This window comes from Neovison vison, chromosome 3 (assembly GCF_020171115.1).
Source record: "Neovison vison isolate M4711 chromosome 3, ASM_NN_V1, whole genome shotgun sequence".
In the NCBI taxonomy this organism is placed as follows: Eukaryota; Metazoa; Chordata; class Mammalia; order Carnivora; family Mustelidae; genus Neogale; species Neogale vison.
In genome coordinates this window covers 2,109,042-2,134,112 of record NC_058093.1, presented here as the reverse complement: position 1 = coordinate 2,134,112, position 25,071 = coordinate 2,109,042, and the positions used below count along the sequence as shown (strand labels likewise).

The 25,071-nt window shown below is 42.1% G+C and overlaps 1 protein-coding gene across 2 annotated transcripts in view; it reads left to right on the top strand.

Annotated features, from left to right (window-relative positions):
* COL5A2 (collagen type V alpha 2 chain) overlaps window positions 1-25,071 on the top strand; it is a 137,001-nt gene that overhangs the window by 81,740 nt on the left and 30,190 nt on the right. For both annotated transcript variants that reach the window (XM_044241137.1, XM_044241138.1), the window contains exons 7-26: window positions 1,669-1,779; window positions 3,720-3,797; window positions 5,354-5,398; window positions 6,367-6,420; window positions 6,789-6,842; window positions 7,970-8,023; window positions 10,953-11,006; window positions 13,555-13,608; window positions 14,549-14,593; window positions 15,059-15,112; window positions 15,656-15,700; window positions 16,776-16,829; window positions 19,042-19,140; window positions 19,466-19,510; window positions 19,627-19,725; window positions 20,906-20,959; window positions 21,189-21,296; window positions 22,342-22,395; window positions 22,986-23,084; window positions 24,254-24,307. In XM_044241137.1, coding sequence (XP_044097072.1) covers window positions 1,669-1,779; window positions 3,720-3,797; window positions 5,354-5,398; window positions 6,367-6,420; window positions 6,789-6,842; window positions 7,970-8,023; window positions 10,953-11,006; window positions 13,555-13,608; window positions 14,549-14,593; window positions 15,059-15,112; window positions 15,656-15,700; window positions 16,776-16,829; window positions 19,042-19,140; window positions 19,466-19,510; window positions 19,627-19,725; window positions 20,906-20,959; window positions 21,189-21,296; window positions 22,342-22,395; window positions 22,986-23,084; window positions 24,254-24,307 — 1,314 coding nt within the window. The remainder of the gene's footprint in view (window positions 1-1,668; window positions 1,780-3,719; window positions 3,798-5,353; window positions 5,399-6,366; window positions 6,421-6,788; window positions 6,843-7,969; window positions 8,024-10,952; window positions 11,007-13,554; window positions 13,609-14,548; window positions 14,594-15,058; window positions 15,113-15,655; window positions 15,701-16,775; window positions 16,830-19,041; window positions 19,141-19,465; window positions 19,511-19,626; window positions 19,726-20,905; window positions 20,960-21,188; window positions 21,297-22,341; window positions 22,396-22,985; window positions 23,085-24,253; window positions 24,308-25,071) is intronic.

Here is a 25,071-nt window from a genome sequence, read left to right as displayed (position 1 = left end):
ACTGTAAGAAAAGTTCGGTGAATTGACGGTGCTTTAGCAGTTAGTGTTTGATTTGATAAAGGAGGAGAATGATTTTCTGAGAAATGAGTCTTTAAGTGTGACTTTTTCAGATTATCTACTTCTATTTGAATAGACAAGTTCGCCTATATCCCACCGTTCCTAGAAGTAAACATAGCTCTGTGAATCCGTCTGAATGCTTGAATATATTAATTACTGAACAGCTACTGTGCCACGCCCCCAAAGCCAGCATGCAAACTGCCCCTTCCCCACCTCAGCGTGTTTCTTCCTGCGGTACCGGCTCACGTTCTGATAACTTGTTGTGAGCCATGTTCAGGCATGAGAAGCGGCTTCTAATAAACCCCAATTCACTCACCATATTTTTCTTGATCTCTACTGTTAATTATAAAAATCATACTGACTTTTGAGTTCTTTGGTCCCTTCTTTCCTGTGAAAATCTGCTAAGACTCTTGAGGGTTAAAAAGTCAGAAAATGCTTCACAAGACTCGTGGCAGTGATGGGGCCGGGGATGGAGCGTTTCCAGAACTGGGACGTGGCTGTCCACCCAGGGGCCCTCCGAGTGTGGCTGGGAGCTGGGTGGAGCTCGGCAGTGAGACGTCCCAGCTCGCTTCTCTGGGAACTAGGCTTGGCTGGGGCACTGGGCCTTTCCCTCCGTTTCTCACTGGTCTGGTCGACCTTTGGGGGGTGGGAAGGAAAATAAAGTAGGCTTGAAGAAAGAGGACTGAAATGTGAAAATATAATAAGCATATATTGTGTCGACTGTGTGCCAAAAACTGTACAAAACGTTAAAACATTAGAAAGATGGAAACCCACAAACCCCAGACCCCAGTTCAGATGTTTTTTTGGGTGGGAGGAGGTTACGCGGGCACACACTGTGATCTAAGACGGACAAGTGAATTTAGAAATTTTGGTTAAACACCACAAAACCAACCACATAGGGAAGTTTATTCTAGAATGCTGGTGAACTGAATACCATTTTATAATTTTCCAAGAAGGCTCATTACTGGGGATTTAATACATCAAAAGTAAAATGTTCACCCAGCATGTACCGCGCCCTGACGGAGCGGCGGTGGCCGGTGCCCGAGTCAGCAGCATCAGCACAGCTGACGGGATTCCTGTAGGTGGCCGGATCGCTGTGGATTTTTTTTCTCTTTTTTTAAACAGGACTTTATTTTCTGTAGAGAGGTTTGAATTTCACATCAAAATGCAAAGGCAGGCGCAGCGAGAGCTCATGTGGCCCGTCCGGGTCCATCCGCATCTTCCCTGCCTCCCCATGATCAGCTTCCCCCATCAGAACCCATCATTCCGTTAGACTTGCTCCCGACGGGCGGCACTCCACGGGTCTGGACGCGTCTGTGCCGGCACAAATTCGTCCTCACCGTACCACACAGAGAGTTTTCACCGTCCATAAGTTCCTCTGTGCTCGCCTTTTCATCTCCCCATTCCCCCCAGCTCCTGGCCACTGCTCGTCTTTTTACTGCCTCCATAATTTCACCTTCTCCAGAATGTCCCAGAATTGGAACCGTACATTATGTCCACTCCTTTTTAAAATAATGAGCACTTCATCTGCCTCAAGAAGTCAGTGCTTTTAGCTTTCTGCTGAGTATGTCTTTGGCAACGTGTTCTAACTGGCTCTGGCTTGTCTCCCAGGGTCCTCGCGGTCCTCAGGGAATCGATGGAGAACCAGGTGTTCCCGGTCAACCTGGTGCCCCGGGGCCTCCGGGACATCCGTCCCACCCAGGACCGGACGGCATGAGCCGGGTGAGTTCCATGCGTTATTCGGTGTATTGTTTAGATCGTATGTCAGGTTTTGAAATGGTCATTTCTGAAGGACCGTTGACATACCATGCCACGGTCGTTCCGAGTGTACAACGTGGTGATGGACAGTCCTGACCCTCCTCGTGCTCAGCGCCGGGCGTGTGATCGCGTCTGTCACGGTCGTTCCGAGTGTACAATGTGGTGATGGACAGTCCTGACCCTCCTCGTGCTCAGCGCCAGGCGTGTGATCGCGTCTGTCACGGTCGTTCCGAGTGTACAACGTGGTGATGGACAGTCCTGACCCTCCTCATGCTCAGCGCCAGGCTTGTGTTCGCGTCTGTCACGGTCGTTCCGAGTGTACAACGTGGTGATGGACAGTCCTGACCCTCCTCGTGCTCAGCGCCGGGCGTGTGATCGCGTCTGTCACGGTCGTTCCGAGTGTACAATGTGGTGATGGACAGTCCTGACCCTCCTCGAGCTCAGCGCCAGGCGTGTGATCGCGTCTGTCACGGTCGTTCCGAGTGTACAACGTGGTGATGGACAGTCCTGACCCTCCTCGTGCTCAGCGCCGGGCGTGTGTTCGCGTCTGTCCCACACGACGTGGTCGCGGTGTTGAGATTCCGTCCCCTCTGCCGCACTTCTCGTCCCTGCGACTTACGATTTTATGACCAGAGGTTGGTGCCTGTTTTGCCCATCGCCCCACCCAAGTTTCTGACTTAGTGTGACTTCAAGTGTCCTAGTGCGGACGTCGGCCTCTGGTGGTGACAGCAGGTGAAGGAGCACGGGGCTGCCCCGCAGCCACCAGAAGACCAGGGACTGCGCAGGGACCGTCGTGCGGCCCCAGACGGCCTCCCTCACGTGCCACACCACTGTCCCTGTGCTTCCCAGTCCGCGCCGTCGGTTCCGAAGGGCGCGGACACCCTCCCCGGTGTAAACTGAAGAGCAACTTCTTCCTCCTTCTGCTGCTCTCTGGACTCAGCACGCTCCGGTCTGGGTCCTGCACTGCCCAGGAGGGGGACGACACTTCCAGGACGATCGATGGTCGGGGCGGCCCCGAGTGGACACGAAGATGCTACCTCATGATCCCCCAAGTTCAGTTTCTGGCCAGAAACAAAATAAAACAAAATGCCTTTCTGTGTTTGCCTCCCTGAACTCATCGTGGCGGACAGAGGGTTTGGAAGACACACAGTGAGACTCGAGGACATTTGGAGCCTGACACAGGATTTTTGTTTTATCATAATTTATACCGTTGCTTCTCAACTGATTACAGAAGGAGTTGCCAACTTATTTTTTTAAAACAATATGCACATTTTCCCCACTAAAATCTGGAAATTCATCGAACTCCTGGCATCCATATGGCCAGTTTGAGTCAGTTGGGTCGCCAGGGTTTTTGTGAGGTCAAAGAGAAAAGGTAAAACGTTGCCAATTCTTGGAACAGCCAGAAAGTCATTAAAAGGGTCATAAAATCTTTATCAACTTGTATGAATACGGTTAAAGTTTGCTGGTCATGAGCGAAGGAACAAGAATTCGATCTGAGTGAAACAGTCTGGAATGGAAACCGTGATCTTCAGGAGAAAGGCTCTAAAAGCCTGTCTCGGGCTTTGTTCAGCCGTTGAAGGACGTCAGGTGCGCAGAGTGAAGGCGGACGTGGGCCAGACGGGCGGGCGGGCGGGGGCCCGCGTCTGCCGAGCGGGACGCGCCTGGACCCGGGCTGTGGCTCTGAAGGAGCTTCGCTGTGATAGACTCTGAGGAACATTGTTCGATCAAAAACACACACAGCGAGAAAGAACGCGAATCTCTTTCTGCACTTTAAAGCCAAAGTGCAAAACGGTTCTCCGAAGAGCCATTCTATGAGAATCCCGGAGAATGTGCAATTATCAGTTTAAAAGCTTCTCGCTCTCTGTCTTCCACTATGGGAATAACACGAAACGTTGCTTTTGTAGCCATTTTCAGCTCAGATGGCCGGCTTAGACGAGAAGTCCGGACTGGGGAGTCAAGTGGGACTCATGCCTGGCTCTGTGGTAAGTAGAGATTCGACTGAGAATCCAAGTTCTTGTGGAAATAACATTACGTAAAGCAGGGTTTGAAGTAGCTGGTTAAGAAGCAACATGTATCTTCTAGAACACACCCATTAACTCGTTCAATTTATTTATCAAACCCGGCGTGTACCAGCTAGCAGCCCAGGGGTGTTCCCTTCATAGATGCACAAAGAACTTGTTGACTTTAATAAAGGGTTCCTGTATGTTTCATTTAATATTTGAGGAAAATAAAGAATTTTAAAAACCTATAACGACCGCCACAAAACCCGTGCTTTTTATGATGTTGTTAGAAGCAGTGATTTGGCAAAACTTTGACATGGGAAATTTTGTCATTTTAATTTTCATTATTTCCTGCTTAATATCCTCTGACTGCCTATGCCAACTCCCATAAAGTTCCTGGCTGGGCCTAGTAGCCGTTCCCATCATCTTCTGCATTTTCTTCAACTGCCAAAAAGAGTCCCATTTTCTCTGGGCAAGAACGTTGACCTGGGTCTTTGGAGAATACATTCTCACGGAACAAATCAACGTTCATACGACCACGGCTCCCATGCTTTTTGCTGATGGCATAGTGCAACGGCATCCCAGGCTAATGGGATTTCAGGCAATAGCAAGCGTCAAGTTAAACCACGTACGTAACCACCGCTGTCTTCCGTCCCTGAACATTGTCTGCCTACTAGCAGCGTGGCTCTTTCCAGGATTACCTGGGGATATGTTTCTGAAATGTATGTGTTTTCATCCATTTGAAGTTCAAATTGCATACACGTTTATTTTTTTACAGGGCACTTTTGTTTTCTTCCTAGCTAAAACCCCGATCAATTCAAAATAAAAATTTAAATTTTTGCCATAAGAACGAACCTATTTTGATTTAATTGGTTTCCCTTTTTCTGTCATTTCAAAAATTTTATGGCTATATGGTTAATACAGTTTTTAAAAAGGTATTTTCTTTTTCTTCCCTTTTTCCTGCCCCAGTGTAATCATTTCTTATTTAGATGGGGAAAGCCTATGTGGATACTTTAAATGTGTGCTATGAAAGAAGAAATAATCAGGAAATCTCAGTGCCATAGATAATTTTACGTTTAATATGATCTAGTCAATATCACTGATAGCTCCCTAAGTGTTTAATTTAGTGTCCTCATTTAAGTTACAGGGGTTTATCTACTATGAGACTGAAGAACTCACTAGACAGTTTGAGAATCACTTTCCCCTGCCAAGATTTTTCTTTTGTTGGATATTCTGGTTTAACAGAACCACCCCTTGAGCATGCAAACGCTCTTGTCCCAAAGGCACTGGACGGACACAGGCATATTCTTCTTTCTCTTTATGAGAGTGAAAGTATGTATAAAATCATCCCAAATGTTGCCCAAACTTCAGTCTCCTTGAACTCAGCTGCGTTCCAGATGGGGACAAATGGAGAATGTCATCATCTTTCACTGTCAAAGCTTCACTTTTCCAGATTCTAAGCCTGATTCAACATTTTTGAAATGTTTGACCCAACTGTCATGAACGCTATGGAACTTTTCTTCTCATTTGTTTTTAAGGGTCCTGTCGGTCCAAGGGGACCTCAAGGCTTACAAGGGCAGCAAGTAAGTCTTTTTATAATTAAACTACCTACTATGGCAAAATAAAGAAAAGTACAAGTAAGGTCTCTGTGACATGAGTGTTCTTGGCCGGCCTCTGGATTCCAGGCCGCAGTGTTCGCTTGGAACAGGCTGTACTCAATTAACTTCTACTCAGAAACGTATGCGGCTTGTTTTTCAAAGTTTCTTCATGGGGCTCAAGTTTTATCATCTGGTTTCTCTATGTGAGTGGCCTCTAACACAAAAGATTTTTATATGCCTTTGCTTCTGAAATAACAGATCATTATCTCATGTCGTAATGAATGTGCTCCTAATTGGTTATGTGCTAACTAGGACGTTGTGAAAGCAAATCATTAAAGGCCGCCACCACGTGGTACTAGAAACCACAGTCAAGGTAATCACTCCATGGGGGCGTCTTAAATAGAATGTAATACTGTCCTTTCTTTCTATAGCCTATCGAATACCAATAAATTAGTGTAGCGCAATTTTAATATTTGTAGTGATTTGACGAGCAGTTGGAAATAATTTTTCAAAGGAAAGGGAAAAAAAAAGAATTCTTAGCTCTGCCAAAGATTTTACATTGTCATCATCACGTGTGTGGAGTTTGACTTTGGCCGTTCTGTATGACCGAGGAAGCCGATGGTCACGGTCCTGATGGTCACTGCCACCGACGGGACGCTCACTACGTGCCCGCACTGCTCTGGGTTCTAAATGTGCGCTCGTTCTCAAGAGACCGATGACAGCCCAGTGAAGTCGGTAGCGTTATTGTTCTCATTTCACGATCAGGAAATGGAGGTTTAGAGAGACTGAGTGACTCCCTCGAACTCGCAGAGCTGGAAAGTGCTGGAGACGTGCAGTTTAAGCGACTGCACTACCCTGCAGGAATACATAATGTCATGTTCTGCTTTTCTTGGGTTTACAGATGTAATTTACTAATAATTATATTTACTTGCATCATTTGTTCTCAATTTTAGGGCGGCGTTGGGCCTACAGGACCTCCTGGCGAGCCTGGTGAACCTGGACCCATGGTAAATGTCCAGAAGCACGGGCACCCGCTTAAAGATGGGTCCGGCATCGTGACGGTGTCTGAGCTGTTTGTTTCGTCAGCTCTGTCTTAATGTAGCAAGAAGTTGGAGGCCAGTTTGGGAGGCCTGTGTTATGTTTCTGAGGGCAGAGTATTTAAATTCAGAGGCCTCGAATATGGTTAGCAGACCATACCAAGATATTTGCTCTTATGAAATTAATTTTTTTCCTTGGAGGCATGCAACGTAAAATTCAGAATACAGATAAAGCTAGTTTCTCTGATATTTGTCTCGAGAATATTTTAATTATATCATTTGTAGGCATGGGCAAATATAAGTAAATATTCTTTTCTTTTGTTTTGCTTTGCTGTTAGGGTCCGATAGGAGCACGTGGACCAGAGGGCCCTCCTGGAAAACCTGGGGAAGATGTAAGCTTCCTGCCTTCATTACACTTTGAAATTTTGAAGAGGTTAAGAAGGAATGACGGTGTTAACATGGATATTATTTATTAACTCCCAATGTATTTCCCTCACTTTTAGCTTTCATTAAACACATGCAAAACTGGAGAATTCAGTGTAGTTATACAAAAATCTGAAAGTATTCTTAATTTTGCTGATTTTATATTATTAAGTTCCAGCTTCTTCCTTGCATTCCCCTGGTTTGCCATTGTGATTTCTCTGTAAGATACTAGAACTGTTGTCAATTTTGTTGATGGAACCTCTAAGTGAACTTAAAAAAAAGTACCTGGCTCTGATGGCAAAACATCAGTATGATGTGATGAAGTCTTCATTAAATGGAAATTTTTCATGTATTAATAGTATAGCCCCAATACTGCTCTCTAGTGCAGAAAAAGCCATTTCTTCCATTGGATTTTTAAAGTTAAGACTCAATTCCAGGTTTTAACAGTAATAACATGTGATCTAAGAACTGGATACAAAAGCAGATTTGTTTTTCTGGATTTTTTTCTTAGTTGTACCAAAGTTGAGGATAAAATCATGGATAAACCATTAATTTCTGTGTGATCTTAAGCCAAGGAAATATTTCCTCTTTGTATTTCAAAGAGATTTATTTCAGCAGATTACATTGAATTTCATCATAAAGAAAATATGTCTGGAAGTTCTTAATTATTTTATCACAAGAAAAGAAATGACAAGATGTGTTCTAAGAAACTGCCTTAGTTCAGTGCCGCACGTTCATGTAGAATTCATAGCACGTACCTGTGTGTTCATGTGGGTGTAAATTTTGATGTTTGTAAAATGGTAAGCTAGGTCAGGTGAGTGTAACTTATATTAATATCTTTTTCTGGGTAAGTTAATGAAACCCTCACACCTGACTTGCTGTAACAGATTCCCACCAGAAACAACGCCTGCTTCACTCTCACGTTGTCTACAACACTGGGCGTGAGCTTCCGATCTTGGGTGGGGGGACATGGCTTTCTAAAAAAGACTTGTATCTGCAATTGACTCGTCACCTAGTGTCAGAAGGGAGCACTTTAATCCTCTTTCCTCCCCTCACCTTGTTTTCTGGTTTGTTTTTTTGTTTGTTTCCCTTAAAGGGCGAACCTGGTAGAAATGGAAATCCCGGTGAAGTGGGGTTTGCGGGGTCTCCGGTAAGTTTGTACGTCTCAATACGATGCCACAGAGACAAACTTTGGAAAGTAAAGAACAGTAAAATTACCCTGTAATTCATTATATACATGTGCACTAGACACTAGCATCAAGATATGTTCCCTTCTGTCATCGCGGAACAGTCCATTTTGCCAAAGGGACGGCTGATTTCCAATTTCCGATTTTATATCGGCTCCACATGAATACTGTTCCTGAGCTCGATAATTATTTCATAACCCAACCGGATACTCTCCCAACGCAATGTCAGATTTATGAAGTCACCAACCTGACCTGTTTCTATTTCACAACCTCCCAACCCAATCTGTCTTTAATATTTTTATTTTGTACACTTTACACGTCAGAAAAAACAGCTTGAGAGTTTATGGATTTGTTTATTTATATGCCACGAACAATGAATTATGGACAAGATGCCTCTTTGGCTGCCCCTCAAACCCTCATGTTGGCTGAAATTCTTGATGTTCTGGTCCTAGAATCTAATGACAAGTTCCACTGATGACTCCTAACACAGCTTTTCACGCCCCTGGCTTGCTACAAGGACCTGTCCCTGCTAACACACTCCACCAGAATTGAGGGCTCGGGCCACGTGGCCATACTCTGAACCCACCTTTCCGTCCTTCTCCCGCTACTTGGATAGACCCTCTCCCAGGATGTGCTACCTGGACAATGGGGAAAATGAGAGAGAAGCAGCAAACATCCTCTTAACATTCTTGCTCTTAAAGCTTTACCTTGTCTGATAACCCCTAAATGGGTTCGACCTTGCACTTATGACGTTTCCTGTAATTTTCTGATGTTTCTGCCACTCGGTACAGCCGACAGTACTGAATTACTCTCCACTTATTTCCTGAAAGTGCAGGAAGTCCAATGCTGGGTTTGGGTTTTTTTTTTTTTCTTTTTAAACGAATGAGTGCTCATCTTTTAAGGGAGCTTACGGGGCTCCAAGGATTATTTTGTTTCAAACATAAAACCAGTTCCCCGGCTCCCTGCTCTCTCCCTCTGCCCTTCCTCCCCCATCGGCCCGGGGAGTCAGTGCAGACACAGGCATGCGGTTTAGTCATTCGTGCAGATGTCTACGTCGGCCGGTCCAGCCTCTGGCGCCCCATCCTGCCACGCTCTCGAACATCCTGTCCTCGAGGCCTCCGTGGGGAGGAAGCCGGCCCCGCCAGCATGTGGCAGATGCGCTCCGCCGGTCTGTGCAACAGCACATGTGGCTGGGCTGTGATGACAGCCTCCGGTCAGCAGAAAGAGAACATTTTATGAGTCCTAGTACATCTGGCTCAGTTTCGTGTTGTGTTAGAGATGAGTAAGAACATGAGAATTCCCTTGCAGACCACGAGAATTCAAAGCCAACTAACGATCTGAAATAGCCCAGCTCAGCACTTCTCCTATAGGCTGAGGGTATGGAGTTTCCTGCTCAGGAAGGAGGGGGAACAAATATCAGTAAAGGGGAACATTCCAGTGGACAGACTTAAAGGAAATTCTTGAAGTGAGGAATCCATAAGCAGGGCTGTGGAAACAGAAGAATGACTGGAAGTTTCTTTGTTCAGAGAACATGGTTTGCTGTGCCCTCACTATTATAACCCCTCCTTAGAGCACCATGGACACATTTTCCCTGCAAGAGGTCACAGAGGAATGATTGCTTTGCTTTTATCGTATAATTTCATTTCTTGAGTATTTGGTACACAGTGAATGAACGGTGTACCGTACGGTGACGTACGGAACAGAAGACTTTTCCGTCTGTCTAAGATTGTGTTAGCACAGGAGAAGTTCCATAGGAAAGGTTTGGGAAAAGTGCTGTGAGTGTTAAGAGAAATGTTAGATCATTTCTTCCGTTGTTTATTTGGTGATTATTCATTGATGTCCACTCACCAAGCAATAGGCTAAGTGCCGCGGATATGCAGATTAATAGTAATAATTGGTAGTAACTAATATCAATCTACGCTATCGATGCACTCAGGCTACTGGTGCCAGTGGTGATGACATTATTTCAAAACCAAACTAATGTAGACAGTGAAAATAACTAAGTCACTGGGTCCTTATCTATTTTAAGAGGGTCTGAGGAAAAAGTCGCCGGCATCATTTCCAAATAGTCATACCATTTAGGCTTAATTTTCTGTTTGATTTCTAGTTTTTTAGTTTACTATGGTTAGGTGGAGGATGAATAAAATTAGTACAAATTAAGGAATTATTGCATCTACAGTGCAACTTGTTCTCTCCATATTTCCTGACCAAACCTCCTGTGGGGTATCTCCTTTCTTAAGTTAATCTTTGAAACAATCACAGACCCATAAAGCTTCTCCTGAACATGTTACTTAAAGTAAATCGTTGATCACACTTTCCTGTGATCTTTCTAATCCTGTTTTGCGGCCAATATTTAGTCGTTCAGAGAACGTGGAACATCTTGCTGCATACGGATGTATTTACTCTTCTGCCCCCAGTAGAGCACAGTGTAGAGAATGTGTAGTTTTCTGTAAGTTCCTTCTCTGATTTTCTTCCACATGAACTGTTCTAGCTGACTCAGACATGGAACACGTTGACTCAGACTGATTTTCCTGGTTTTTGTTGGTTTGGGGTTTTGGTTTGTTTTTGTGTTCTTTCGTGTTTTGCTACTAATTATAACACAGCGATATAGTTTTCAAAATTTGGAAACGTCATCACATCAATGCCTGGCAATAATCCATGTGTCTGTGTAAGGCGTGTTTCCACTCCTAACAGGGGGTTTGCTTTGTGAACGTCGATCACCTCGGCGTGTTCTGACAGGTTAAAGTGCATTGCTCCTTTCTTTCCTTTGGTATTTTGCTTTAAAAAAACTATAGTATTAGATTTTTGGTGAACAAAATTATATTAAACAATTTCTTATTCTTATTAATGACTCTCAAATGCCTTATCTTTTTTTCTGCCCCCCGCCCCCAGGGAGCGCGAGGATTTCCTGGGGCTCCTGGTCTTCCAGGCCTGAAGGGTCACCGAGTAAGTTTAACTCTTCACAGTCCTTTCAGATACGAAGGCTAACTGAGCAGGGTCGGGAGCCTTACCTTCAGCATCATTACAGTTCTATGAGTCAGTTGTCCTTAGCTGGCTGTGGTCTCAGTATTCATCTGTGGTTACCAAATTCACAATATGTTTTTTATATTTCCTTTGAATTTCATTTGATTAAACAAATATATTTTGTGTTCTTACTGTATGCCGGATACTGTGCTACAAAAGAGACACAGTGATGAGTAAAAAGCCCATAGCCTTCAACTTCAGGCTCAGAAGGGTGACAGTCACCAAAAGACATAATGACTGCTTGGTGGGGTAAGTGACATGATGCTGGAGAGAGCACTAGGTTATGGGAGGGGTCCAGTCAGCCCAGGTCTGGAGGGCCATAGAATGCTTCTTTCTTTATAGCTCAGGACAAAACACAATTATTCTGTGTTAAGTACAGATATGGAAATTACGTGCCACTCAGAGTGAGGGAAACCCCCTTGCAGCAGCAGTGTGTGCTTGGCCACGCCAGGTTCATGAGCCTGTAATGAACCAAGAAGAGCTGTTTGCAGAGAGGGTTCTGTAAAGCCTGGTGTCCATCTAGCAGGAAGAACATTTCCCTTGGGGTATTAAAGAAAACAGAAATAAAAAACCTGAGAGACTACTTTGAAAACTACGGCAAGATTGAAACCATGGAAGTTATGGAAGACAGGGACACTGGAAAAAAGAGAGGGTCTACTTTGATAACTTTTAATGATCATGATTCAGTGGGTAAAACTGTGTTCAGAAATACCACACTATCAATGGGCATGATGGTAAGGTAGAGAACGCCTTTTCTAGAAGAATGTAGTCCACTGGATCACAAAGGTCATGGAGGTAGATCTGGCGACACTATGGGTCGTGGAGGTAACTTTGGTGGAGGACGAGGCTAAGGTGGTAGAGGTGGTGGGAACAGAGGAGTTAGGGAGGAGGTGATGGTGGATATAATGGATTTGGAGGTGATGATGGCAACGATGGTGGTGGGTCCTGTTTATAGTAGTAGAAGAGGCTGTGGTGGTGGTGGACCAGGACATGGAAATCAAGGACGTGTATATGGTAGTGTTGGTGGAGGATGTGATGGTTATAATGAAGGAAGAAATTTTGGAGGTGGTGGTGGGAACCATGATCGTTTTGGAAATTACAGTGGACAGCAGCAATCAAATTATGGACCTATGAAGGGAGACAGTTTTGGAGAGAGAAGCTCAGGCAGTCCCTACGGTGGTGGTTATGGATCTGGAGGTAGAAACGGTAGGTATGGTAGCAGAAGGTTCTAAAAAACTCTGAAGGAAATGCTCCAGTTCTTAGCAGGAGAGAGAGTGAGGCGTTGTCAGGAAAGCTGTAGGTTACTTTGAGACAGCCATCCCACAGGTGTTAGAGGAGCTGTAGAAATCTGTCCCAGAAGGAACAATGGTCCACAGTCGGAGAAGTTACTGCAGCTAAAACAGGAAACCCGTCCTGCTCAGGACTCTCATCACCCCGGTTTGCAAACACCTGTGTTAAGTACAGATATGGAGCTATGGGTCTACGGGTCAATGCAGTGTAGTGTCAGTTAGACGACGTATTTTATCTGCTATAGCTTTTGCATTTTCATTTCATTATGTCAGGTATATTGCCTGTGAATTGTGGTAGTGGTGCCAGGAATAAAAAGTTAAGAGATTTTTAACTTTTCAGTATTTGTATAGTTCAGTTTTTCTATATTCTAGTACAGGAACTTCAATAAAATGTAGTTTTGAAGGTGCTTCCTTGTGAGTTAGCAAGTAAAGAAGATCATTGTTAATTACTATTTTGTATGAATTTTGCTAAAGTAAATTGTAAAGAAATACTTGGTGATTTGCAGTTTAAGGGGAATCTATTTTCCGCATTTCCAAACCATGAAGTTAATGGGCTCTGACGTGTGGAAAGAATAGATATTTATATGTTTTCAATATGTTTTAGATAAATAGAATTGAGTATTTGGATAAGCATATATGTGAATTTAACAGCATTAAGATTTACCCTCAAATGAAAAGAGATCTCAAAATTCCAAAAAAAAAAAATTACATATCTGTTTATCAGTCTGTCGTCTATATATCAAAAGCATGGGTGATATCTGATAAGTACATACTGGCTGCCCCTGTGTTGAGTAGTTGAGCTTCTGATTAGAATGCTTGTCGCTGTACTAATTATTATTTTGAATGTCACCCCTAGTTATAACCCATATTCTATAACTATAGAAACTCCACAATTACTTGTCTTCTCTAAAACCACCATAGGTTTTTCATTTGTAGCTGTAGATTAAATTTCTGTGAAGTTCCAAAAATCTGAAAGGTGAAGATGTTGCAAATTCAAAATGGTGCTTTAATTTTCTTCGAATAGGCTTTCAAAAAATGTTGAGAATTTGGAAACATTCTGGGTAACAACTTTAAATACCTGTTTTTATAAGGCAATTTCTGTGAGCTTGTTTTTGGTTCTTCTTTTACACATCTGGGAATTAAAAAAGCAGTAAAATACAAATTTGTATTTTTCTCCTTAGGGACACAAAGGTCTTGAAGGCCCTAAAGGTGAAGTTGGAGCAACTGGTTCCAAAGTAAGTGTATGAACCCTAACCCTAACCTCCGCACTCATTTCGGGTTTGCTTCATGTCCTGCCAACTTTTCAGAACCCCCTTACATTTTGGAGGAAAAAGGAGTATAGTTGAGTGGATAAATATAATTCTTATATATGAGTGGCCATAGATTTGGCAGGATACGTGACATTCTTAACTTTGCCACCAAGAATAGGCACTTGTTTCTGCCAGTGTAGGACGGGTGTTTTCCTTACGTGAAGATGGCACTATGAATTCACCTGCTAAAACACAGCCGCTGTTTTTTCTTCTTTAAAAGTATCTGAGAGGTTTAGATAGTTTATTTGCCTCATTATTTAATACCTTTTTGACTCCAGGGCCTTTTGGCCATTGTCTCTTCCCAAGATGTGTTTATGTTTTAGGGAAATAAAGAGACCATGAAAGAAGTACGGAGGACTTTTTAGTGGGAAGCATCATGAGATATATGAAAATACATACATACACGTGTGTGTGTGTATGTGTATGCATGATGTGTGTATGTATGAATATATATGTGTGTGTGTATGCTTTGGATTTAATTGTTTTATTTTTAAACTTCTTACAATAAATCTTAAAGGAATACTAGTCAATTTTAGCTTTGTAACATTTTACTTGAGCTACAGTATAATCAGACATAAACATATAATTACCTTTTTAATACTAATTAATGTGAACAGATGTGATAGTTTCACCAATCTTGTTTACAACCTCACTTTTATTTTATAATTTTATCTATAGAAACTAAATTGCTATTTCATTTTAAGAAAAAGCAATACAACAGAATTTTGAGGTCCTTCATTTCAAGTACGTCTTCCAAATGTTCAGATTGAAAATATACCTTTAAAATGACATATACTTGGAAACGGTGATTTGAGTATCTGTTGTAGGTTTTTCACACTATAATGTAATCTCATTTTTGCTTTAGGGCGAAGCTGGCCCTACTGGCCCAATGGGTGCCATGGGTCCAATGGTATGTATTAATTTAATTCTTTGGGTTTTTTTCTTTTTCCGGTTTATACTATATAAAGAGAAATGAAAAGACATGGAGAAAATATGTTAACTGATGACGTAATCTGGATTACCAGTTGACAGACAGGCACCTTCAGAGAATTGTACCCTTTGAATAGCAAAGGCCTCTTGCGTTTCATTGTTCTTAACAACTGAAGGCTCTTACTCTTTTTCTTTAGTTAGTGTTCAAGTCAGGATTGTTGTAGATTTGACTCATTATAGGTACATTAAGTGAAATCTGTTTAGGTAAGAGGCAGTAGGTAATGTATCTCCATGGGCAGAGATCTTTTCATACCTGAAGTCGCTCCTGGAAATACTACCGTTTGTGGCCGATAATAGTGAGTGTCCACTGAACTGAGTGATGTAGTCAAACTACGGTAGAATTCAAATAAATGCTTCAGAGGTGTTTTTTCTCTCTCATCCGTAGGGTCCGAGGGGAATGCCAGGAGAAAGAGGGAGGCTTGGGCCGCAGGGGGCTCCTGTAAGTATGTGTACTTCAACTCTCAAACGAGCTGAATATTTTCTTTTAAATGAGAATATAGTACTGCTGCCTACTTTTTAGTATGTCAGCTTTTATCTTTGGTTTTTGTTCTGAAATAAATTTATGTTTACAGAAAAGTTGCAAAGGTAGCACAGGGAGTTCCTGTGCACCGTTTATGTAGTTTCTGTTAATGTCGACACCACATATGACCACAGTTTTTTGTTGATTACTTATATTAATGCCAAAGTTAAGAAAGTGATTAAAGACTTATAGCAGCATGGAATATGGCCCATGGAAAAAATATAAAATTCAGAATAGTAATAAAATTATGAATCGGTGCCCCTTATCAAGAAGTTATCGTATGCCAAGCTTCCTTCCACGCTTTATTTCATAGTCATCACAATCCTAAAAGGTAAGTGCTGAGTGTACCCTTCTAAAGAGCCGAGTTCTAACAGGGAAATTTTTATCCGACAAATGAATTATGAGCAAATACTGCAGAAAATGTAATTTTATCTTTATCTTGTCTCTTTTGCTCCTAATTAGGGACAACGAGGTACACACGGTATGCCTGGAAAGCCTGGCCCAATGGTGAGCTGCACGACGTTCATCGTCACTCATCCCCGCACTGGTCCGTTGGCGCGTTCACGAACACATGCAGAGCACACGCTGTATCCCCGACTCCGGGAATAAAACGGCGATAGACACGCAGTACTTGTCTTTGGAACTGCCGCGTCTATCGAGGAAGACAGACCTATCGATTCATGTCGTAGCATGGTGCTGTTCCTAAGGGCTGTGCTGTAGAGTGTAACTTGAAGTTCAAGTATGGGAACCTTGCTGTACCTACACCTAGAGTGAGACACAGATGTTAAGGAAGACTTAGGAGAACTTTCAAGCTAAACCTTGAAAGATGAGATATTTGATGAGCAGGAGGACAGCATGGTCTGTTGGATGGATAGATGAAAAAACATGGTGAGTTCAGGGAAATTCGAGGATGGTAAATCAGATTTGAAATGATTTCCCCTTCAGATATGTCCTGCCTTGTTCTTCAAAAAGAGGAAAAAATAAGACTCCTTTAAAAGGGATTTTATTACTACAAAATGGATGGAATGACATCACGTCCTCAAGGAAGGATCAGGACGAGCTGGAAGGGATCCTCTCACACCCACTCATCCCTCTCGGTCTGGCCGTTGCATCAGTGGCCTGACTCCGCGCGCCTCCCCAGATACGGGATAGTTACAGATGTCCACATATCGGCCTGAAAAAATATCACTCCTAAACACCCACACGATTCTTAAGCATCATTTTTATCATGTGCAGTCCTAGATTTTGGTACAAAACCTAACTTCTAAAAACTGTATTCCTTGATTAGCACAAAGAAAGTACATCTCTCAGGAAGCAATTGTTTCAGTTTGTGTTTGTGACTGGCTTATTCTCTAACACACCACCACAAGCATTTAATACCACTGGACATAACTTTTAGCCCTATTCCCTATCAATGTCAGCAGGTACTTATTATAAAATGACATCATCTTTGTGATTTGAAATTACTCAGTGGATTATTCTTATGTGTCAACATACAGAAAGTCGTCAAAGAATGAAAGATGACTCAATTAGATATTGATTAAAAACCACGTCTGATCGCTTTTCTGGTTTCTTTTAATAGGGTCCTCTTGGGATACCTGGATCGTCTGGTTTTCCGGGAAATCCTGGGATGAAGGTAAAATGTTAATATATTTAGCTCTTGCTTACAAGAATTACTTGATTATATGAATGCTGAAGTGAGGAATGGCATTTCGTTAATTATATGGAGGTTGCTTAACTAAGGAAAAAACCTAGAGCATTCTCAGCATTTATTATGGTAGGGAAAAAAATAACTGTAAAAATTTAAAAATGAGATCACTAAACAATGTGTTATTAAAAGAGAATTACAAAAATTGTTATATCAACAATATCATCAAACAATTGCAATATCAAAGAGTCTGTTGCGTTAGAACCCCAGTCTAGACAACTGTACCAGCTGCAGGAAGTAAGAACTTAGTCTGAATTGGAAGTCTGTTCCTGGATACAGTGTCTGGCAGTAATAAACAGCAGAATGTTCTAAACAATAGGAGGTTAAAATAAATCAGACGTTGTGGAAAGGCTGTTCTCTGACACAATGCTGGCCTTCACTCCTCGCCCTGCCCCTGCCATTTACGCAACCATTAGAGGAAGAGGCAGGGAGGCTGTTTGGCTTTCCACGTGGGAATGGATTAAAGTATTCTGTTGGGATGATTGACATTTGCCGGAGTCACAGTTTGTTCTTCCAGCATTTGGGATGATAAATTCAAGGATTAAAGAAGGAGGTTATTAGGATTATATTAGTTAAATTAGTGAATACATTCAGAAAACTTCAAATGTTAAACAAAACAATACCTTTGACTACCCCTCACACCCAGCTTCGCCTTGGCAATAATTTCCTTCCTCCCAAAGAAGGGATTTGCTCACCAGATTCGTGACTGTGGCCGTGGCAATCACCTCACTTCTTCTCATGGAATTTTGTTGAAGGATAAGGGATGCCCTCAGTAGCGGTCCAGGCTTCTTGCGGGGAGTGCTACTCAAAGGGGCTTTGAACTGGTGTTTGAAACAAACAACAACGACGACAAAGTCCATAGCTGACATTTCAAATACTCTGAAGTGTGAGCATCATCAGGTCAAATTACTCTTCAGGCTCTCGCTACTGCTGTCTGTACACTCTGTGCCCCAGAGGTGCGGCTGCTCTAAAATGATGCCGTACGTCATTCCACTCGCCAACCCCTCCTTTCGCTAGAACTCACTGTGCACTGGAGCTCCTGGGACCTTCCAGAGGTCCCTTCTGTTTCCAATCTGCTCCCCTAAACCCTCGTCCTGCTGTTACAGACCCTGGCCATGGAGGGCCAGTCCTCCCTGTGCTCCCTGACCGAAATATGCAAAATCCCTTCTCCCTGCCTGTGAGACCCTCCACCCTCCAAATGAGCTCTGGCCAGAGAATTAAGGATAGAAGACGCTCAATGTCCAGGACTAGGACTTAGCAGAAAGTGGTTTCTGCTCCTGGTCTTCTAGAAAAGACCTCGTTAGAACCACAATTTATATAGTTTACTCTGCATATTTCCTTCTCCTCCTGGGGTTACTAGCCCTGGCTCTTGGCTATTGAAAACTGCTTAAAGAGTCATTTCACAAAATTGTTTTTCTCAGAAATTCTTTGCCTATACTTTCCCTTCCTCCCCAAACAAAAAAAATCGTAGATCTTTGTTTTTGGCCAGGATTTTCCTATACCTGCTAAATTCTTCCATGATCTCTGGTTTTCTGGATGAAGAAAAACTTCCATATCCACTTCTTTGTATTTCAGGGATTCAATAGGAATTTTGTATGTTTTATTCGCGCTAATGAACACCCTGAGGCTCAGAATTTTAGTTCTAAAATTCCAGGTTGAGGTCCCTCTAGGATTTGATCTATATAGGGACCTAATATATTGGATAAGATACAGAAACCCACATAGGTTTAAATTTCAGATAAATAGAGAAAAAAATTTAGTATAGATATGACCCTAATATTACCTGGAACAAACTTATACTTAAATTAATTGTTATTTATCTGAATTAAAGTTTAATTAGGCAACTGTACTTTTATTTACTATCTGGGCGTCTATCTTGGGTTGAAATAAGGGTGGCTATCAGGTAACCTTGACCCCTTGATGCTGCTGTTAATGCTGAGGACATCATCACGCTCAGAAGGGTAGGAAGGGGAGCCCGCTGCTCAAGCTCTGTCAGGCACATGCCCTTGTAAACCGGTTTGTGCTCAAGACTCCTTTAAACACTAGAGTGTAAGATGTAAAACTCCAAATAAGCAATAAACTTTGAACCACACCACATTTATATTTTTCTTAAATTGACATGTCTTTTGTACCCTGCTAGGGAGAAGCAGGTCCCACTGGAGCAAGAGGCCCCGAAGGTCCCCAGGGGCAAAGAGGTGAAACTGGGCCACCAGGTCCTGTTGGCTCTCAAGGTCTTCCCGTAAGTTCCCAGGACATCTAGGAGTGATACTCATAACAGAAAGCTCGACATGTTTTATAACATCGGAACGAAGGGAATCTATTTTAATTTATCTTCTTTGAATTCTGAATGTTTGCAACTAATTTAAAAAAAATTTCTCTTGTCAACTCTGCAAAATTTAATCAATTTTATAGAAAAGGGAATTTGTTATAAAAGTGAGTTTTATGATATAATGGTGGTTGATTTTTTACGTTCAATTTCTGCTTCCTTTTGGAGTACAGGTAGACATCCGAAGATCACCCTAGATATGGCTTAATGTCTTATAAACTTCTCATGTGTCTTTTAGGGTGTGGTAGGAACTGATGGGACACCTGGTGCCAAAGGCCCAACGGTAGGTAACTAACTGCATTCAGCCAAGCAAGGCTCAAACAGACATGATCCTTTGGACATTGACCATAGGCTTCTATGTGGGTCTCTGCTCTTCATGTCGCTCTTTCCCTCTGTTAGGGCTCTCCTGGCACCTCTGGTCCTCCTGGCTTATCAGGGCCCCCCGGATCTCCAGGACCTCAGGGGAGCACGGGACCTCCAGGAATTCGAGGCCAGCCGGTAATGTCTTCTAAAATAACAATCATCTGTTAGTATAATCCAACTACGGTCACTCAAAGAGATGCAATGAAACATAGATTATATGGCTTGTCTAAACGAGGCAACTGAAGATGGGAATCTTTGTAGAGTGGAAGCTGAATGTCGTTGTACAGGTTACGGGTTTCAATTCAAAGGAGAACATTACTGCCTTGTGTTGAATTGTAGTGGTTTTTTTATATAAAATAGTAAGGTCGTGACTTTATGGTTAACCTCATAGAATCTTATCCGGAATCTTATCCGTAGTTGAATAATAACCATTATGGAAATATTTTTGCAAGCCAGTGTGAAGAAATGTAGAGGTTATCATGACAATGTGGTGAAAATTGGGTCCAACAGCTAATTCTTGAAGACTGAGCCTACGATGTCGTAAAATTATTTATTAGAAAAAAATGTTATGATAAGTGCATAAGAAATAAACACATTGTGAAGTTGTGCTTATTATATTTTTAGCTTGATATGTAAAAATTTAAACTTTTTTTCTTAGCACTGCCTAAAACAAGTACTTCGAATTCTGTTCCAAGTAACTTAGTTATGCTAATAAATCCTTTTATATGTTGGTAACAGACTTATTAAAACATGAGTGTTCCTGATACTTCTCATTTGATTTTATCATGTTCTCAGTTTAGCAATCTGTTTCCCACAAGTTTAATTGGTATTTAAAGATGCACATACACAAAACCCCAGAGCACTCCAAAGATGAAATGTCCTATTTGAAGTTGTCAAACTGTCAATAAAGAGAACATAAATATTAAATTATTTTGATTCTGGGTAAATAAGTCTATTTCCTAAAATAAACCTGAAATAGATTTATCTGTAGACGTTAATATTGTTAGTTCTAATTTTAGTTAGCAATTTAGCAAATTGCAATAATTGAATAATTCTAAGTGCTCTAGCATGCATGATAAAACAAGCAAGATTTTAAAAGTAAGTCTTTTAAAGACCACTGTAAAATAGAGAAACTGCTACCTAATTATACTACATTTTATAAAATTTCACATACATTCTACAAGATTTGCAAAATTTAAAAAATGGTAATACAGACTCAGCTGTGGAAAGTTTTCAAGGCCCACTTTAATTAATTAAAGCAGATAGGACTGGCTAACTGTCCTGGTTCTCATAACTATTCGTACTTTTATTTTAGGGTGATCCAGGAGTTCCAGGTTTCAAAGGAGAAGCTGGCCCAAAAGGCGAACCAGTAAGGCTTCATTTTTTCCCTAAAATGATAAGAAGAGCGTGAATATTGTCCAGGAGTTCACAGATCAAAGTGCTCAAGTATTTCAAATAATAACAATAAGGAATATACCCTTGGATGGAAACAGTTTAATATGGTTTTAAATTCATAACTGACTTCATTAAATGAAGCTTTTGACTGTAACTCCCTTGGACTCTGGCTCTTTCTGAAAACTTCCTTCTGTTTTTAACAGGGGCCACATGGTATTCAGGGTCCAATAGGCCCAGCTGGTGAAGAAGGGAAAAGAGGTCCCCGAGGTGACCCCGGGACAGTCGGTCCTCCAGGCCCAATGGGAGAAAGGGTAAAATTTGAATAATAAAATACATTCTTAGGGTTGCGGGGCAATTACATGGTAAGTTTTGAGTTGGTAAGGAAAGCTCGACCGGTTAAAAGAAATGCTTGCAAGTGCATCAAAGGGTTCAGTATGGTGGTCTGTGGATTCACGGAGGCGACTGCTCCATTGTTGCTCACGCATTCAGTCAACTAATGCTGACTGAACTACATTGTGCCCGTGTAGTTGGTATATTGGTACTCAGTGAAAAAGACGGCGGTGGTGCCAGCCTCATGTGGGGGCTACTAAACAGTAGTTGATTCCAGTGAGGAGGTAAACAGTAAACAAGTCAACAGGCAAACAAAAATGTAATCCCACGCTTTACTAAGGACTGTGTACACTGGGAAATAGCAGGTGACGTGGTAGAGAGCGGCTGTGAGTGTGCGACGGTACGTAACACTGGATTAGGTGGTCAGGACGGATCCTTTGGGAAGATGACAGTTTAGCTGACAGCTGATGGTGCGGATGAGCCAGCAGGAGAACTTGGGAGAAAGAACGTTGTCAGCAGAGGGACCAGGAAATCCTAAACGACCAGGCCAGGAGGGCCGGTGACTTTAGAGATTAGAAGAGGTTGCTGTGGCTGGAGTAAGATGAAGCAGGTCCGAAAGGGACAACAACCTTATCCCGTTACATGTACAGAGGCTTTCAGAGGATGCCAAGTTCTTCACTAGAAGACACTACAAACGCCGTTACCATTGACACTTTGATGGTGGTAGACGGTGCTCACATCTAGATGACAGTTTCCTCCATGTTAATTTTACAGTGAATTGTTAGTATAGTTCAGAATTTGAATGACTTTTGGCTCAGTACTCGTACATTCTCCAAAATTTAAAATTTCTTTCCATGTACTCAGGTTTGGTTTTTTGGGTTTTTTTTTCCTCTTATACTTATCAACTGTCACGTTGGGTTGATCACGGCTCTTAAAACCTTATAATACTAAAAATAAATTTACCCACTGGTTATACATCTCAAGAACATCAACAATAATCAAGAATCACCTGTTGGTCGTTTGCAGGGGGCTCCTGGCAATCGTGGTTTCCCGGGCTCTGATGGTTTACCTGGACCAAAGGTGAGGTTATCCATCAATGTGACACTCATGTGGCTGGAGCTACATGATGACGATGATGCCACTGTCCAGAGTCGTGATCTGGCTTGGGTCCACGTGGGTGCAGATCCAGAAAGGAGTCAGACACAGATGTCAAGCCTAATGTCAAATCCCCCCTGCGGAGGGCTGGTTTCTGTATTACAGAGGGCTGGGAAGAACGAGAATGGTTGGGAGTATGTAGAAGTTTGTTTTCAGACTTTCTCGGGACGGTGCTGAGAAGAAAAGGTCACATACGTTTCCTTAGCTGATAAAGAGACTTTTTCCTTTATCTAGAAATTCAGACTCTAAAGTTTTGGTGTTTTTTCCCCAACTCTACATTATCAGAGTGGTAATTGAAATATAACTTTCTTTGGCTAAAGGTGAAAGTCACTCTTGTTTAATAAAGACAAATGAGAACAGAATATGTAGTGATACTTTTTGTAACTTTGTAACTACTTGACAAAGTATTTCTATGGTATGCTAGTGCTTTGATTTGTAAAACATAAATTTCATATTTCTTTCCTTTTATTTTCCTGCATTTTTTTTCTGACACATTCTGCTTTGCATTGGAACAGGGGGCTCAAGGAGAGAGGGGTCCTGTGGGCTCTTCTGGACCTAAAGGAGGTCAAGGGGACCCAGGACGGCCAGGTGAACCTGGGCTGCCAGGTGCTCGGGTAAGAACACAGCCATTTGCTACATCAGCCCAAGAGAACTGCTCCTCAGAGCTCAGCAAAAGGACTAACTGAGCTTATCTTGACAAGTGGGAGCATATCTTTGTTTTTACAATTTTGACCCGATTCGCTATTTTTAAAATACTGGTTTGTTATTTTTCGCGTATAGAAAATACAGTCTTTTCTAGTCTCCCTTTCTCAAAGACGTATGCATTCATCATTTTGCACCTTGACATGAAAGAAAAACCCTGTTTGTCAACATTTACTCTTTCTTTACTTGCTGACGAATAATTTATTTGGCTTTTGGCAGAGAGAATTCCTGATAAATTTGTTTTTGACCAAAGGTCACTTGAAAATTCATTTGGACTGTGAAATTCCTCTCATATTCCGTTGTCAACAGTGCTCCTCAAAGAGAAGGGAATTACACATAAAGTTAATTTTAAAAAGTTAATTTAAAAAAATTTTAAAAAGTTAATGGAAATAACATTTGGCTCCACATAATCTTGAACCCAGTGTTCAAGATATTAGTACAAGTCTATGATAGCCCTTCCTCCTTCTGCATGGGAAACCGACGTTTTCCTAGAAGTTCTTCCCTGGGTACCTGATAGGGTTGGAACGCCGTCTGAACGAGCGGTCAGCGCTGCTCACAGTGAAAATGACCCCGGAGCGTACACCACATTTGGACTGGGAGGGCCACGAATTATAAAAACCTAGCGGGAGGCATAGCTCTGGGTGTCCTGAGTTTAGAGTAACTAGGCCTGAGCTCGGCGTGACTGGGAAGGCTCCCCCGGCCGGGATCAGTGTACTGTGTTCACGGCGCTGTTGCAAATGCTGGTTTAGTGAGGGTTCTAAGCCAGAGCGCCTCCTGTGCCCGCCGTGTAGACTCCTTTCCTCACATGTGACCTCCCACTGTGGGAGGCCGTGCTGGGAGGGCTCGCCAGTGAAGTCGCACGTGCTGCTGCCTGTGGCACGCTGTGGTTCTGCCCTGCGTCCGTCCAAAGCCACGCTGGCCAAGGCCCGCGACCGGCCTGTGAGTTTGCCTAGAGGAGGCCACTGAGGATGGGCGTTGCACAATGGAACTGGGTCCTTTGAACACGGTGCTATTTTTACTCTCACGACTCTTTACCTCAGTTGCAAGTCAGCAACAACATGACAAATCTTTTAATTTTCAGGGTCTGACAGGAAATCCTGGAGTTCAAGGTCCTGAAGGAAAACTTGGGCCTTTGGTAAGGAATTTACATAAAACTCCCGAGGGGGCCTGGGTGGCTCAGTTGTTTAAGCATCCAGCTCTTCGTTTAACTCAGGTTTTGATCTCGGGTCATGAGTTCAAGCCCCATGTGGAGCCCACTTAAAATAAATATTTTTTATTATTTATTTATTAATAAATAAATAATATTTATTCAATAATAAATATTTAATATTATTTAAATATTTAAAATAAATAAATAAAAAGTCCATAATCCTCAGTATTTCTCAATAGACCTACAACTTAAATGAGGAGATGTTTGTTTGAGGTCCATGTTTTTAATCAGGGGATGCGGATGATACAGACATGTTTAAAATGCTAGAGCAAATTCATAGGATCTTGATATTTTAAGATTCACCAGAAACTGATAAAATTTAATTGATACCAATGTTTGAGATTGAAATTCCTTCTCTAACATCAGCGGAAAAAGTTGAAATCATGTATTCCTCCAGCATTGGTCAAATTTGTCTATTAGAAACATTCTTATTTCTTGATATCCTCCTAATTGTATAGGTTTAAGAGATAGGTAGTCTGACTTTGGACAGCTCATATAGTCTGGGCCCTTCCTTTATACCAAAAATGTGAAAAAGAAGTACCAAATTTTCATTACCGCAAGCTAGAGTAAATTAAAGAAGAACGAAAATTTTCCCTGTGAGAATGAGAGCGTAAGGAGACGCGGAGTTGAGGTTTGTGTACGGAAAGAGTGAAATCTCTGTTCTCAAAACTCAAAACACTTCAGCAGGT